We start from the raw sequence: 18,153 nt of genomic DNA on the forward strand, positions 1-18,153 counted from the left end.
TTTTTCTAATGATACCTCACATGAAGTCTTTTGCATAAAACATTAGTTAGGTTGTAGTCATAAGCATGTTTTATAAAGCATATGGAATGGCCCATGACAGTATGTCACTTAAAAATCAGACAGGTGTCAGATCCTTGGCTTGTTGGGGCAAAGAATCTCTTGTTCTATTCATACAAGGCTTAACACTGGAGGCTGGGGGAACTCCCCTTCATAGAATACAGCCTGCAGAGCCCTAAGACTTGCAGGTCAAATCAGGAAGCTGGACCAGATACAGACTAGGTACTCTGACAGGGGGATGGCAGGAGAGCAGGAAGCAGCTCACTGTTGTACCCGCCCCCCAGGGTTCCAGACCCAGCCTCTAACCGCTGGGGATGGGAGGCACTGGCTGTGGCCCCAGAAATGCTGGGAAGGGATCTGGCCATGGCACTCCTGTCTTGGATTTGCATTGCCTGGCCTGCAGCAGGCTCCAGCCCTGGGTTCCCATGGGGCAACTAGTGCAGCTCCATGCTGCCCTGGGACCCTGGCTCTGGTTGTGGCCACATGTTGCTCCCAGAGAGCCTGCCCATCTTGTGGCTGGTCCTCCTAGCCTTAGGCTCCCAGGCTCTCTAGTCAAGGAGCATCCATGGTCCTGCCAAAAAACTATTGCCCAGGCCCGAGTGCCAGTTTTCAGCAATACAACCTGTAGCAGGTTTAAGAAACACTCCATTCTGGTTCAATACTATACACAAACCTGTGGAACTCCTTGCCTGAAGATGTCATGAAGACCAGGACTTTTAACTCATTACAGAAAGACCTAGATAAGTTCATGGTGCCTAGATCCATGGGTGGCTATTAGGATGAATAAAAATGACGTCCCTAGTCAGAAGCTGGAAATGGGTTACTTGCGTGGTTCATTCCTCTGGGACACCTGGCATTGGCCACTGCCAGAAAACAGGATACTGGGCTAGATGGACATTTGGGCATTCTTATATTCAGTCTTCCAGCTTATTCACTTGTCTTAATTTGATTTTATGTATCTTACAACTGTCTTAGGGAAGATAGTGTTCTTTGCCATACTATACCAATTACCAATTTGCTTTTTTCATTTAAGACTACTTCTTGCTTTATTGTGACAACCTTGTTTTATGTGATATACTCCAACACCTCTCCCTCTGTTGTTGCAGTCTGTTATCCTGCAGTGTCACTGTATGTTCAGATGTAACCAGTCATGTACTTTTAGGACTGAGCTTTGCCTAAATGTTCTTCAGTATTTCAAAATAACTGACTGAAGAACTAATGGATTTACATGTATAGTTAGTCCCAGTCAGAGTAAGTCTGTGGTTAATGGGAGCTGCATCAAGAGCAGGCCTCCATGTATGGAATGCTTACATTCCTTAATACAGAGTTCCAGAGCAACTGTTATAGTACACCCCTTATTGTGCCAGCAATAACTCAACAGGTTTGCATGGAAGTAAAGTCTATACAAAAATGGTTCAGAAATGCAGTTCTCATACACTGAAGTTTTCCCCCCAATTCAGTTGTACAATGCATTTGTGCTGTCAAGATTAAAATTTTGCCTACTTGAGGAAAAAATCCTCAAGGTATTTCTGGCAATAGTGGAAGTCAAACAGGGACGGTAAGTACACAATACGATACCTTCACCACTGCTTCATGATGTTTTGATAGTTCACTCTTCATCTGCATGAAGCATACATATGCCTGCTTCACAAGCCATTTTTCAGTTCACTCACATTTCTTGTTGTAGAACAATCAACATGAAGCAGTTTAAAAATCCCTTTCCCTCCCCACAATGGTTCCAGACTCAGTTTTGTAGTTCAGTGACTTATGTGGCTATCATGGAGAAAATTCTAATACTATTTAAGTACTAATTGATGGCCTTTAACCACTGGATTTACACTTTGAATGCAAAACAAAATCAGCGTTACGTACATAAGTAAACAATTCTCATAATTTGCAAGAATTCTTACTTGTAGAGAAAATGACAAATGCTGCAGGGATAGCATTTCAAACAAGCCGCTGTCTGTGTATAGCTAGAGCTTTATAAAATATTTCATCCTTTCACACAGGATTGTGATGTTCTGACAGATGCATTCTAACATTGGATCTACGTAAACAGCTTTTGGGAAGAATTATTTTTCAAATGAAAAGCTTATAAACTAGAAGGCAAAATGGGGAGGGGGGACATTTCATGAAAAGAACAGACTTCAGATGCTATCAGTCTAACATTTTATTTATTGCATACAAAAGGATTTGTTTGACAATGGAATTTTATATGAAAAGTAATTTGATGCGTACTATTGAGACTTATCTTGAGAGTCAAAGATGCTGCAGAAAACTTAAGGCAATGCATCTAAGCAAGTAAAGCACAGTAAGTGGTGGAGATTTTCAAAAACCCATTCATTGTCTTTTCCCTAAATTATCTCAGGTCACAATGTCCTGGAATAGGAGTAGGTAGCAGGTTTATTAGTCCCTGCATTTGCACAGAGCAGGAACTTTGATTCCTGTCACATAACTGTTAATCACTTTACAATATGTATGCATACATTTAAAACCAAGACTGTATGAGGAGCAGTTATAAAATAGGTCAATTCATGGGCCACTAAAATACCTCTAGTATCAGGTGCCAAAATCTGGTGCATTTCATTACAAAAAATCTGTGCTTCTTCATCCCTGGAAGTCATGTCAAAGTGGACTCATTGTGCACCATGGGTCTCAATTATTTCCACATCTTTAGAAGTGAGCGTCCTCCCCTCTTCTGGGGTGCTCCCCTGGAAAGCTACCTCCTCCACTCCTGTTCTCTTCATATATGTATTAAAGACTGGAAAAGTTCTTGTTTGGTCTTTCCAGTTATTTTATCCACTACAGCTTTATTTTCACACCCAGCCACAAGTCTCCATAGCTATATATTGCAAGAAAATCCAATTTAAAACCATAAAAATTTGGAGCAGCCAAATCACATTACCTTTCTCCCTCATCCCCTACACCCCATCCCACTAAAGCAAAACACAAAAGTGGTTTAAGTCTCAAATTAAGTTTACTTTTAAGAATGCAAGTAAGCTTTAAAATGTCCATTAATCACAACTGTGAGGACAAAACTTCTTCCTACTTTATGCCTCAGTGCCAGAAGTGACAGCGCATTGGAAAACGCTGCTACTCGCATGAAAGAATTTTTAAAAAAGGGCAATCTGCTTTTAACCAGACAAACAGGCATCAAATTAGATAAGGGCACACTTATAAATGAAATCACACAATTTGTTTCGTGTAAACATAACATTTTGATTTGTGTTTTTACTGTAAACTGTTTTACACTTAACTTTAGGAAAGACAGACAAGGGAAACTGAAGGTATTTATTATTCAATCCACTTACAAAGCAGGTGGTTTAAAGCAAGCTTATTGACATGTTCATATATGATCCCATAGGAACACCTCTTCCAGGTTGTGACAGGAATAATGTCTGATGTTCTTAAGCCCCTCAAACACATTTTAAATAAACTATTCTATACTGTGTGTCAGAGTATTTTGATAAGGTACTTGTCCCAAAGTGGATTCAAACTTCCTCCAAAGGAGAAATGTTAGTACATTAATTTAATTCTATACACTATATTATGCAGCAAATCTTAAACTATAGAAAATATTTTCAATCAGTGATGGACTGTTGGTAATTTATAAGAAGGAATCTATGATCAAGGTAATCACATAGTCTGCCAGTTTCTACAGAGATTTACACATTTTCAAGTTACTAGTAATAAGAGACAGGTGGACTTAGCTGACTTTAACCTTTAAAACTAAAAAAAATTCCTATAAGAGATCTGGGATCTTTCGAATGTCTAAGAATGTATGGATCCTGCCATTAGAACTGCAATTTTAGGCCCTGACTGAATGGCTTTACATATGCCATGTGTGCAGCTAATCTGATGTATTTAGCAGAAGACTGAAAAAATTCTACATATTTTTGTTTCCCTAAAATGCATTCAATCTGTAAGTATCTACAATCCAGCTAATTTAAAACAATATTTAGTGTTCATTAGAGCTGTTTCACAGCAACAAATATTAAGTTAGGGATTCAGATTTCTAAACATTGTACGAAAATGATAAATACAATCTGAACAGCAGTCTAAAGGTTAATATTGACATTCAAATATACCTGTATTGTGCTGAAAGTTGAAAAACAAATTTGATCAGACAAAACTCTGGTGAGGAATACACCAGCTGTATCAGTCAGACCAAATATAGTTCGTATTCTGTTCCCAGCATTAATGTTGGCATTTGACTCAAAACTGATATTGTAAATATACAGCAGCCTTTTTTCCTAATTAAGGAATGTCTTAATATACAATATTATCCTTTTCTAGATTTTGTACATTAAACTAAAATACATGATTGATTAAATTAAGAAATCCAAGGTTAGTAATGAGTGAAATTATATCCTGAAAGCCTGATACTACATTTGGTAGGGAAGGGAACAACACACAATTCTACTTACTAAAGCAGCTAATCTTGCCTGCAAGTTTGGGGTCACAAAGCCCATAATATGTGCAAACAAATGCAATACAAGGAACCATGCAAAAATACAGTAAAATGAATTAAAAGAAAAATTGTAAAACCTAAAAAAGCTTTATAAATACATTGAAACTCAACTGTCTACATGAACTGTAGGTCTAGCATTAGTTGTACCATATAGCAGAGACAGCACTCTAAGATCAATGCTTCCAAATCTGCGCAGGTAAGTCATGCCATCTTTGGTAGACTGCAGTACCAGGAAGGATGGAAGGGAGTGAGAAGGAGGATAGAGTTCTGGAAAATGGTGTCAACTTTCACTTGGCAGCTGAGCTTCAATGTCCACTCTGCAAATGGGGCACTTCTTGTTAGTAATCAACCACTGATCTACACACACTTGGTGAAAAAGGTGCATACATGGAAGGCGCCTGTTACCAAAAAAGAAAGTTAAAAATTAACAGACCAGTAACAATGTACACACTTTCTTGCTGCTGAAATCTCATTTTATATATAAAAAGGTGGCATCAGCCAAAATAAAAGAACAGATATACCTACTTAAATCAAGTGTCATTATAAGTGATAGGACCTGTGTATGCAGCATGCTATGGGACAGGTTCTGCTGTTAGGGCAACGTAAAATGTGCTGTGTCTTCAGCAGAGTTACTCCAGACTTGCACCAGCAAAGAACTGGACTGTGTAGAATTAAACCATGGAATCCATTGTCCAAGATAGTGAGGCAAACAGCACAGTAAGTATCTGCAATTATTTCTACTTAGTTTTTCAGCCCTAGTTCAGAGACAGACTTGACTGACAACTGACCTGCCATCTGATTCCCCATCAGGTTTATAGTATTGTACAATCAAGCTCAGTGCATTAAGGGGATTTTTCCTGCCTAGCAGACCACAGTACTAGTATAGTTGGAAGGAGAACACGGGATCTGATGTGCCAATGGTCCCTAAACACTTTTCATAGTACTACAAATTATTAATTTGTTGCAAAAGTCAATATAGAAATCGAAAATTACTGCTGATGATGGTAAGACAACTCCCTTGATTAATTGTAATTGCAAATGCATCAACTGAATGCTTTTATGCTGCAAAATTTAAAAGTAAAACTTTAGATTCTTGGGCACTACATCCAAAAGAGTAGATTGTGTTTTAGTACTAGGTAATAGTAGCATTCATTTACCTGACATCTTCACCTTCCTCTAATATAGACAAACAAATAGTACATTTTTCCTCTGTGTCTTCCTCTGTTGCTTCTTCTCCATCTTGTTTGCAGTGCAGTTTCCTCTGTGAGAACCAATCAGTTGTTACCTTGTTAGTAGAGATGACATTATTGACAAACTGTGTAAAATCTGTTTTTATGCATATCCAACATTTCATTTCTAGGACAACATCTGATTGGCAAATTACATTTTACTTTTTAAAAATCTTCAGTTTGCTTGCTTCTAACTAGATATCAAAGATTAAATCATAACTGACTATAGAGACAAGCATAAAGAGTTACTAAAGACGGAAAGATACTTGGGTCTGAAGATGTTTGCATCTCTAAGCATGTGAGTATCTCCATTTCACACGAGTACAAACGTTTCAAGCAAATCTCATACTGATGGTTGAGTTCTTCACCTATGTAAAGTCTGGTAATTTTACCTATTAAAGAGTAACTCAGATTACTGATTTATATGTTGTGGTCTCCAATGGCCTAAACTGCTTCATACTTTTGGATGAGTTTTAAGTTGCCACAATTATTCCAGAATCAAAGCTCTTCTTTTAAAATGTCTATTTCTTAAAGTTATGGAGGCCTTTGAAGCGTGACCAGAGTAATGGAAAAAAATAATTACTCACCCTTCGTAACTGTTGGTCTTTGAGATGTGTTGCTCCCATCTATTCCAACAGTTACGAAAGTTGAGTAACTGTTTTTTTCTTCAAGTGCTAGCTCATGTTGATTCCTTTCTGAGTGACTCAGAAGCATAAAAATGTGAAGGTGGGTGAGGAGTTCAATGTTGGGAGAGGGTCCCAGACTGGGCTCAGTGCTGCTGGCCAACGAGGGGAGGGTGAGTGGCTCAGCACAATTGTATCTTGCTTATGCCTCCCTTGGGTAGTGGGGAGCACCCGCATGGTGTGCTCCCTGTGCATCAAACGCTGATGCACTCAGAACACACTCCAATCTGCTCAGCTCAGAGGCCAGAGTGGATACGGCTTCCATAAATAGGACTTTAATTCTGATGTTCCTGTCCCTCTGTATTCTCATTCTAAACCCACAACATATCTTGCACCAGTCTTCAATGTGTGCTTCCTCAAGGCACCTCAAACAGCTGGACAGAAGAGGTTTGCTGCAGTTTGTACATGCCTTAAACCCCAGGGACTGGGACATGCCATGTCCCTGTAAAGGAGATCATCCAACTACTAAAACCCAAGCAGTAACTAAAAAGCCAATGGATAGAACTATTTACAAGAACATGGTGTGATTAAACAGTAGGGAAAGATTTTCACAGAGGAAAGAAAGGCTGTTCCAACAACCATCATTCCTTCCAAGGAAGTACAGGGCCAGTGGTGCCCTACATACCAGCACTTGAGTGTGGGTCTCCAGACACAGTCCTCTGGATCCCACTAATGGAAATCCTCCATCAACCAGGTACACGGCACATGCACACCCCAAAGTGGAATCTACATGAGCAAACACTTGAGGATGAACAACGTCTGCCGAAGTCTGAACAACCTGGTACAATTCTTCAGATGAAATGCATCTATTGTTCTCCACAGAGAGAGAATGGAAAACCATTATCTGCATTAATTACATCCTTGTGTGATAAGCTCTCTGTTGTTGGTAGAAGTGAAACTCAGATGAGGACCAAAATTGTCACCTCTTTCTTCTCTCTGTCTCCTCTTGGGCAGAGAGGAAAGAATCATCCATGCTATATAGTAACAAAAAAATCTCACCTGACTTACAAATATCAAAAAAAGACAAAAACTGACCTACCTGTACCTCTTTACCTCAAATACTTTTCTGGATGCAAAAAGTTCAAAATGTCTCCTACCCAGCTGCCTAAGCCTTCAGCTTTTCTCCCTTAACAACTGAGACACTTTGTCAATACAGAACTCTGCAGTGCACTTTCAAATTTTGAAGCAGAGTAAAATTAGTTGAAGATAAAAATACAGTAATTATTTGCTTAACACTGTAGTTACATTCCTGAAAAATGCTACTTAAGTGAAATAATGTTAAATTAATCCAATATCCCCATAAGAATTAATGTAAATGATGGGGTTAGGTTCCAAAGAAATTTTTCTGCAGCTAAAAGGCAGTGTATACCTATACAGTGTAAGTTTTAAACAATTTAGTAGTGTACACTGCAATGATGACTGAAACTTGGTTGAGGTGGAGGAGACAGGGTGGAATATTTCCCAGGAATGTCTTCCTACTGAATGATGAACTGAGCCCTCAGGGGTGAATATGTTAATCTAGCTTCACACTCCAGAGGCAGCATGAAGTGAGGCAGGAGGGAGGAAACACAATAGACGCACAGCAGTGACTGCAAATTGCTTCCTAGAGAAGCGGAAAATGATGGATCCCACACTATTGTGGTGGGGTGCATCACTTTCTCCTCCAAATGATTCATGCATAGCTGCACAATGCCAAAGGGTGAGAGAGGGAGACAGACAAACATGCAGTGTGTGACAGAGTATGCTAGCCCCACTTCAAGTATACTGCCTTTGACCAGGAGGTCCAGACAAGAATTTGTAGATGTGATATCCTGCTTTGTGGAGATGAGGGAACATCCTGACTCCCCTCCCCTACTCCCTGCACAGCAAGCTAAAGGCTCCCCGGAACAGCTCCAAGACAGGAGAGAGGAGAACCTGGGCAGATGTGAGGGGTAAGGGAGACGGGCCTGAACTACAGCTGCCCAGCTGCACACCTTACAGGGAACTTAGAGACACTGACAAGTGACTCACAGCTCACCCTAGTTCCAAAGGCCCACAAAGACAAACTGCTATTCCAGTATTGATGGAATGGAACAGGAAATGCAGAGGAAGCAGAGATCTGGTTGGGAGGGAGGAAGGCTGGGCAGCGCCGCACAGTTCTGAGGCTGCTGCTGAATATGGGTCTAATGTCATGTAAGCAGCAACTTTTCCAGAATTTTCTTATGAACTGTTAGATTAGGAATATACAGAAGACAAACGCCCTTTGAAAATGAGCAGCTATGAACCTAAGGCCCCATCTACACTTACCTGCAGATCAATGCTCCAGAGGTTGATCTTCTGGGATTTGATTTAGTGGGTGTAACAGGGACTCGCTAAAATCTAAATGTTGAAGGTGCTCCCGTCAATGCCAGTATTCCTCTCTATCATGAGGAGTAAGGAAGATTAATGGGAGCATTTCTCCTGCTGACCTTCTGCTGTGGGCATGGTGTGGAAGTTCGAATCAACGTACTACGTGATTAACACAGCTAGAGTTGCACATCTAGCGTAGACCTAGTCTGAGCCAGTAACACTGTAAATGGTAATATTCAGGAAAAGCAACAAATGTGGAGAAATCCTCACCTTTTTGTATTTGTGTGGATATGTGCACCTTTCAATGGTTCCCTGGGAGGCTCCACGATTAACGTTGCCTAATCTCTCTTCCAAGTGAATCAGCTCCTGAAATCAAGGGACAATGACCATAAGAACTCTTATAATTTATCAGTAGTTAAGTAGAAGTTACATTTTATTCTGTCCACGGAGTGATACACCAAATACCATCATTGGTCTTTCCCAATTCACTCTCAGACAATTTATCTGAGAGCAGCAGGATTACAATGAAATCTACAGTGTGCAAGTGAATTTGGGGCTTTCTGAAAAAAGGATACACTGTACTTTTTGACACTTTAAGACATAGGAAAATATATTTATGCCTAAAAGAACTAGCAACTGTTTTTACCATCTAGAAAAGACTAATTAATATGTAAATAAATACTTGTGTCTCTAGTAAAGAGAAATTAATTCAAGTGGTATTCAAAATATATTTGCTTTCCAACATCATTAAGGATGAAGAGAAAAGATAGCTTACAATGGATATACAGTGACTGATTTCTTATTCTCCAGCAATACAAATTTATCAGAACCGTCGGCTCTCGCTGAGGGTTTTTTTTTTTTTTTTTTTTCCAGTGGACTAGTTCATTAACTCTCTGCATCTGATACATGTATAGCTTCAGTTCCTGCACTACATGATAAATTGAAGACAACATTGTCCAAGTTGCCAAGTTTCACTCTCATGAGTTTGATCTCAGTTGTTTGGAGGCATCAGTACCTTTTCAACACTGTCTTGAAAAGCATGACATACTATTTATTATAGCAGCTAAATGCAATGTCCTACACTAGCCACCTAATACCATCTTATCCAGGAAAAAGGCACCTTTTACTGGACTAATTTTTTTCAAATACATTCTCACAAAGTATCCATTCTGCTCCTAATTTGTGATAACATCCAAAAAATCATTGTAAACATTAATGTCATTTTCTATACATTTATTTCTTTTACATCCACATGCAGGGCTGTTCCTACAGTGTACCCACCCCTCATTCCCTCAACACATATATCTATGTTTAGTCTATTACAAACCTCAAAATTGCCCCTGAAAGGGCCTCTGAATGATGTTCCATCCAATCCCGATGAAATGTAACGGATGTGAGGGTAGCCCGCCATGTCTGGAACCTATTCAAACAGCAGACGTTAAGTTAAACCTATTCAGAACAGTTTCAGTATTTTACTGTTCATGTTGTAAAATACAAGATTCCTTTTGCTTCTATTGAAATCACTCAGTCTCATCATTTAGCTGCTCAACTTGAACTAGCACATACAATTCCAACCAAAAACTACTGCAAACACCATACTGAGCTTTCTTATTTCAGAATTCTCTAATATAACCAGAAGCAAGAACCCTTACAGGAGGCTAGATGCTCTTCTATTACACTTCTCTTCACCTTCTGTATAACGTATCCAGATTTTACATCTTACCATTTCTCTTGCAATCTCAACCTGATCTGTATGAAGAGTCATATTTTTGGATTTTGGCAATCCCAGTGCCTCAAACTGATGGGTGACATCACTATTAAACCTGCTGTACATTCTTAAACATTGAACTTTTTATATTACTTAAGAATCAATAGAAAACACTCACTCCATAACACTCAGTCAATACTCTTATCTTACCCAAGCTACCCAATACGTCTGGTGCATACTTAAAACTAATAGGCAAATCCAAGATGTGACACCTAGGCTACGTCTACACTAGCCCAAAACTTCAAAATGGCCATGCAAATGGCCATTTCGAAGTTTACTAAATAAAGTGCTGAAATACATATTCGGCGTCTCATCAGAAGGTCGGCAGCCGCGGCACTTCAAAATTGCTGCAGCTTGTCCACATGTGGCTCCTTTTTGAAAGGACCCCAGCAACTTCAAAATCCCTTTATTCCCAACAGCAGATAGAAATAAGGGGATTTTGAAGTTGCCGGGGTCCTTTCAAAAAGGAGCCCCATCTGGATGAGCCGTGCGGCGGCAAGCTGTGGCAATTTCGAAGTGCCGTAGCCGCCGGCATTCTAATGAGGCGCTGAATATGTATTTCAGTGCTTCATTAGTAAACTTCGACATGGCCATTTGCATAGCTATTTCGAAGTTTTGGGCTAGTGTAGACACGGCCCTAAAGTTTAGATAAGCCATGAAAATGCAACCCTAATAACCTGAAGTGTAAACTCCTTGGAGCAGGGATGATATTAATGCTAACACTGTGCCTAGCACAATGGGGCTAATCCAGCTGGTCTCCTTAGGCATTACTGTACTGTCTGAGGCTACTTCTATGCTAGGAAATAAAGTCAAAATTATCAAAGTCAACTTTGTAACACTGGGTTTTATAAAGTCAAAGTTGAGTTTCCACACCTCCCCACTAAGTCACCAAAGTTTGATTGTTGCAGCAGTGCATTGTAGCAATCTATTGTACAGTTCCCTCTATCCTGTAGCATTCTGGGTTGTTTTGCTGGTGCATTAGCGGGGAAAAAAAATGTCATCTTTCCAGACTGCACTGTCCTCATTCTCCTCTCACTGAAAACAAACGGCCATTTTTCAGAAGTCTCTTCCCCCAATGAGAAATTGTTTGAGTCATCCACATTACAGACCTTTTAAACCAAAGTACTGGAGCAGGGCCTGGGGACTGGCTCCCCAACAAAACTCAGCTGGCAAGGGCCAGCTGAGGGACCAGTTGACATGGTGCTGTCAGCGAGTTGCTTATTAGGCAACGGGGGCGGAGGGAAGAGCCCAGAAAATTCATGCTGCTCCGTGTGGGGCCAGTCCCCCTGTAACTTGTTGACATTGTTGTATCAGTTGTTTGGGGGGAACCCCAAAAGTAGGGGCTGCAAGGGGCCATCCCCCCAATAAAGCTCAACTTGCAGGGGTAAGCTGAGGAACCAGTTGACATGGTACAGTCAATGGGTTTCTTATTAAGTGGGGGGGGCAGCCCCCAAAAATATATTTTCTGCAGGAGGAGCCAACCCCCAAAACTGATTCCCACGGGGGGAGCCAATACCTGTGAAGCCAGCCCCCGAAAACGTTTGCCACCTCAGGGACCAGCCAGACCCCAAATATATTTGCTGCCAGGGGAGCTAGCCCACCCCCAGTGCATATAGCCTCTCAGGGCCAGCCAGCTCCACTGGCACTTGGCAAGCCCCCAGAAAATGTGAAGTGCGGAAGCCTTCACCCCGTGCAGGCCAGGACGTGCTGTTGTCTGGAAGCATGGTCTGCACTGCACAGCCAGAACATGCTGTGGTGGGATGGGGGTTGGCCTGCCAGCCATATGGTGGGGGATGGGGGGCAGGAAGAGGACCTGTCCCATACAAATGTGAGGCGCAAGAGGAAAAAAAAAAGTTTCCCGGACTCTCCTGCTACATCCTATGTGGGGAAGAAGCTTTCACCCCGCACAGAGCAGGACATGCTGCACTGCTGTCTGCTGTACCACTGTCTGGTCCCCACAGCCAAGCCACCATGTGGTGTGGTGGGGGCTAGACTGCCAACTGTAATGAGATCCTGGCTCTCCAGATGCTTTCATGCTGGGGCTCTCTTTCACAGCTACAAGTGCTAGCCATGCTGATCATAAAGAAATGAATTCAAAATGATGGGCTTCCTGTTTCCTACTTCCTGCACACCTGGAGAGCAAGGGAGGTGAAAGCGGACAGAACGTACACATTCTGGGCATTGTGGAATACCTCTAGAAGAAAATAAAATCAATTTAAAGAAATGCTGTTTCCACGGTAGCAATTAATTCAACCTTTTAAATTTGAACTTGGCATTACTCTGCATCAGATGGTCGATACAAGAATGTTGACCTTAGCGCTCCTTAATATCAACATAGTGGTATTCACAGTGAAGACAGTCACATTGTAATATTGAGCTAAGTGCCTTTAAATTGAGTTTATGCTGTAGTGTAGACATAGGCTGAGTAACAGTCCTCACCTAATTTTGGAAGCACATCCTCAACACGTTTTATAAAACAATTTCCTTATTGGTTCGTTATTAAGAGTTAAAATCTTTCACACCACTTTAGAAGGTGAGCAGTCAAGCTAAAATGATAACTGAATGAAGTCCCCAAATTGTTCAATGTCCACCTACAGACCTTGATGAGTGGAAAGCATGGAAATTATGTTCAACTTAATGGAGGGGAAAGGACTACAGGTTGAACCTCTCTAATTAGGTCTCTCTAGTCCAGCAATGTCTAATCCGGCATGATTTTGGTCAGCTAAACTACCACTAACCATAGCTGTGTCCAAGTTTCACACAATACCATATAGTTTGCTTACAGCCACCAATCCTGGCTCTCAGCGTTCTACACTGTGATTTAGATGTAATTTACCCCTAAATATCTTCAAAGAGCCCAGTAAGCAGTGGAAGTGTTGGCAATGCTTCTAGACTATACTGACCTCCCGTAGTCTGGCAAATTCTCTCATCCAGCACAGGTCAGATTAGACAGTTGCCAGGTTAGGTGCCAGATGAGAGAGGTTCAACCTGTATTTCCACAAGTCAGCTAGCACCTTCCTGACTGCTGTAAGGAATGGTTCAGAATACTATCTCCTGGGGTGTCTTCTGAAAAGCAGAAGTGCACGATGTTAGGGAGAATTTAACCTTCCACTTCTGCGCAGAACAATTCCATATTCTGACTTTGTTTCTCTGAGTGAGATGTACACTTAAGCAAGGTTTAACTAGGATTTCATTCTACCATTCCTGTTCAAACTTGCAAAATATGTAATGGGACTAAGTGGAACTCATCAACTTCGCCTTTAAGATAGCTTTGGCATGTATAATATGCCATAAAACTCAGTAAACTACTGCTTTCTATGTCCAGCGATTCAATAACATTTTGTATGGATTGCATAAACACACACTAGTTAGATAGGGCTCTATGAAGTTCATAGCCATGAAAAATGTGCCTCAGATGGTGAAATCTGGTCTCCCCAGTGAGATTTCAGTTTGCGAGTTTTTACTTGTATTTTAGCAACTTTACAAGTGAAACCGGATTTTCTCAAATTCGGTGCCCTAAGCCAAAACTGCAGGCAGGCTTGCAAGGTTATTTTAGGGGGAACTGCGCTGTTGCCACCCTTAGACCTGTGCTGCCTTCAGAGCTATGCATCTGGAGAGTGGTAGATATCTGCTAAGCACTCAGCTTTGAAGGCAGCACTCCCTCAGGAGCTGTGCAGAATTAAAGGATGGCAATGATATAACATGCTACCCTTACTTTGGCACTGCTACTTTCAGAGACTGGCTGCTGGAGAGTGGTGGCTGTTGACTGAAGGGCCTACTTCTGCCTTCAGAGCTGGGCTTCCAGCAGTGGTTCTGAAAAACCTATATAACATACAGACAATTTCTCCAACTTGAGCCTAAGAAGGTGCACTGCCCACCCTCTATATGTTTTTCCTGTCTCATAAGGAGAGGGATGACTGTGCAAAGTTGTATAGATGAAAGAATCCTGAAAATGGCCTCTTGTCACCATCCCAGATGGTACACAGAGTCCAAACCTTGAGTCCAGGACTCAGATCTTACAAAACAGATTAATCCCAAAAGACAGGGTGATTTCCACGGAGATTCAGCAAAGAGGAAGAATGAGAAAAGTGGGTGTCATGGGGACACCCTAGGAAAGCTGCTACTTCAGGAGAGGGTTATGGGGGGTGAAGAACTACTAAACAGAGGATCAGTGGTCACTGAAATAACCTTGTGCCTCTCTAGATTGGTAATTGACAAGATGGAGCCGTGGTGCCTCCTACTACTCAAATATGGAGTGTGTGTAAATACTTATTATGGGGGTGGTGAGGAATGTAGACTATTCAAGTTTGTGTGAAGCCGACCATCAGCCATAGTAACATTTCCAAAGCCACTCTGCACTTCTGCTTCAGGAACTTCAAAACAGTTCGTGTCAAGCAGGTGCTTGGATTGGGAACCCAAGAAACTGGATACCGAAAATGTAAAGTCAATTCCAACAGAAAAACCTTCATTTGGTTCTTCACCTCTCTTTGCTTGTACGTAAGTCAATACAAATAGAACACACCCAGGGAGGGTAGGGGAAGTCCCTCTCAAAGGCACTGGACAAAGATATTCAGATACACGCTGTCTTCCAAGAGGCACCACTCTTTGAATCCTGATTGCATCCGTGCCTTCAGGGCCTACCAGCTGAAGCATGTGGAGCTAACTAGGACTGGAGGTACTACTCATAATGAATTATACCACTGTAGAAGTCTTTTCTTATAATAAACTTACCATCCTCAACTATTAATTCCACCACAAAACAGTAAAAAGCACCTCAAGGTAAATACAAGATCAGCCAAAATGTTGATATTCTTTAGCACAGTCGATCCACAGAAACAGGGCAGGGTCAGGGCCACAATGCATATCCCCTCATGTCCAGATCCACCAGTAAACATGCACTACTTTTAGAGAGTTTCTGCTTTCCATATACAGCATAGCTACAAGACACACGTGAGGCTCTATGTGTGCAATCCTTTAAGGAGAAAAAGTTTATTTCAAGCCAAAAATTATGTTGTACTTTGAGGCCGCTCTTTTTGTGAAAATCAACCAGCTCTATTACGTATTCAGAACAGGCTGTCACTTAATGTAGCATAACATTAAGTGATTATGTTGGTAACTACAGACTGATGAAGGAAGACAGCAATATCTTCCAAATGAAGCGGAATTCCAAGAGCAACTTGATATTTTCCATCAAGGCTGGAATCCAGTGGAGAGCTCTTCTAGCTTGTTGCCATGCAGTGATGTTAATGTCACATGCAAATACCACCTTAGAGCATATTATAACCAGATTACATAAAGCTAAAATGCAGTTTGAAAATCTGCTCACAGCTTGTGTGTCGTCCTCCTATGTACATACTGCATGCCAGTCACTCCCACAGCCATACATTCCTGAGTCTACCTTTCTTTACATATTATAAATTTTGTACTTTATTTTTGTAAGACCATTGCAGATTTGAGTAAAGAACAGTTTGGTCCTGTAATCATAATTTGCGCTGTTTCCTGCAGAATCTTAGCTGACCTTTTTTCAATGTAAAAATTATCTGACTGAGGTGAATGGGAATTTTAAAACCTGAACCATTTATAGTGTTTCTTTGTGGCCAGTATGACCTTTCCTCACACTAATTTTTCACCCTCTTCCCTGACTCCCATTTTTCCAAGACTGCTTTGTTAAATTACAGCTTGCTGCTGTTATAAAGAGATTTGGGATTCATCTCTCCTTCATTTTTAGTATTTTTGCAAATCCTTTTCAATCTTCCATCCCTTACTGGTCTTGTAATATGGCAACCATAGTATTTATTCACTGAAATTTCTACAGTCTGCTCATCATATTTAAATATTTGCATAAACAGTAACAGTAACACCTGAATAATCAGATGATTTGCTGAAGTCCCTAGACAATATCTTGCTAATAAAAGGTGGGAAAGCTTTGCTTTCAGCAGTAGCTTGTCTTCCATTGCTAGGAGGGATACAACACGTATGTCAACACTCAAAAATTGACAAAACAAAAATCACCAGGGGGTATTCACACTTGCTCCCTCTGTCAACAGATCATGTCCATACTGGGTCACCATCACTTACAGTATGAACAATGCATCCTGCAACGTGGTGTTGTGGGGAGGTAGAGTTGATCCCTGCACCCCTTGGGATTCCCTCCAAGTTCTCCCACAGCCTCCTCATCAGCATCACAACTAGCTGAGAAGTCTCTGTGTTGAGGAATGTCAAAGCAGGACAGCAGCCTCTCCCTTCCTGCAGCAGCAGTAGTCTACTTGCCACTGTGTTCCTAGCGCAGGGCAGGACAGGAACACTTCATTGATTTACTTTTTGTGCAACACTAGCAGAAGCCAGTGCAGTAGTGTGTACACTGGCTCTTAGCTGACAATAATGGGAGAGAAAAGAAAAGTCTTTTGTCAGTGTGGAAGGTTCTTTGTTGCTGAAACTGGGGGTTTTTCCTGACAAAATTCGGATCACACTTTGGCCTGTAGCGTATTCTTCAATAAGATGTCAAAAAGGAACATTCCATATTGACAGTTATCTTGACACAGAAGAACCTGAGTGGCTTGTTACAATTGAGGTGTAAAAAGCAAGCAACTTGGAGGTCAAGGGCTGAAAACCAGTCTCCTTTTTAAACACTGGACGGATCATAGATAACATGACAGTTTTGAACTTCTGAACCTTGATAAACTTGAGTGCTGTGAGGTCCAATATGGGTCTCCAGCCTCCCTGATACTTCCTGAAGAAAAAGAAAGTAACAAGAGTAGAAGCCTATGTCCTGTAGATGTAGGGGCATTGGCTGTATGGTTTCTATGCTGAAGAGATGGTTTACCTCCTGGCATAGCAGGTTCTTGTGAGACAGAACCCTCCCTGAAGAGAAAAAGTAAAGAGGGTTTTTGAAGAGGGAGAGAGGAGAAATGAATGTGGCATCCGTGGATAATCAGAGTCATGGGGCTGAAAGGGTCCTTAGAAGTTCATATAGTCCAGCCCCTTGCCCCAACTAAATCATCCCAGCCAGGACTTTGTCAAGCTAGGACTTAAAAACCTCTAGGGATGGAGATTCCACCACCTCCACAATCTTCAAACACGAATTTGTTGGGTGTTATACATTCCAGGATGCTGTAAACAGGCAAAGATGATGTAAAAAGGGATGGTGGGGTTTTCCCTCATGAAACAAGTTTTCTTGACCAATTCATCCTTGAGGTGGAGGGCTGAAAGGAAGCTTGCTGTGACCAGTGTTCCCTGTAAGACGAGTACTTGGGTGGCTGCCCAGGAGAGATTCAGGTATGTGGTGCATATTTCCCTTGGTGCACATAAAATTTATTCCATCCATAGATGGAAAAAATTAGAGGAAATATTAGTCGAGATCCAATCTCTGTTGCCTGGAGCACCTGGGCTTCTTCCTCTGAGATTCACATGAGCTCTGTGTATTTTGAGATGGATACTGGAATGAGTACTGACATGACTGTTGTGAGCAAGACTTGTATGGTGGCTGAGGGCTGTACTTCCTTTTGTGTCCAGGTGTATAGACCCGCAAAGGATCAAAGAGTGGCCACCAACTCCTAATATATGGAGAGAGGCACCAATCTTTTCACAAATTTCCTCCCCTCAACAGAATATTCTCCA

The 18,153-nt window shown here is 41.3% G+C and overlaps 1 protein-coding gene across 7 annotated transcripts in view; it reads right to left on the bottom strand.

The window, feature by feature from the left end:
• Nucleotides 1–2,218: 2,218 nt before the first annotated feature.
• The window catches only part of RNF111 (ring finger protein 111), a 99,603-nt gene continuing 83,668 nt past the window's right edge, over nucleotides 2,219–18,153 (bottom strand). For 6 of the 7 annotated variants that reach the window (XM_075006791.1, XM_075006793.1, XM_075006790.1 and 3 more), the window contains exons 11-14: nucleotides 10,096–10,188; nucleotides 9,039–9,134; nucleotides 5,686–5,813; nucleotides 2,219–4,926 (exon numbers count right to left, since the gene is read on the bottom strand). In XM_075006791.1, coding sequence (XP_074862892.1) covers nucleotides 4,809–4,926; nucleotides 5,686–5,813; nucleotides 9,039–9,134; nucleotides 10,096–10,188 — 435 coding nt within the window. In that variant the 3' untranslated portion in view covers nucleotides 2,219–4,808. The remainder of the gene's footprint in view (nucleotides 4,927–5,685; nucleotides 5,814–9,038; nucleotides 9,135–10,095; nucleotides 10,189–18,153) is intronic. The other variant, XM_075006794.1, reaches the window with a different exon arrangement.

This window comes from Carettochelys insculpta, chromosome 12, assembly GCF_033958435.1.
Source record: "Carettochelys insculpta isolate YL-2023 chromosome 12, ASM3395843v1, whole genome shotgun sequence".
NCBI classification, from domain to species: domain Eukaryota; kingdom Metazoa; phylum Chordata; order Testudines; family Carettochelyidae; genus Carettochelys; species Carettochelys insculpta.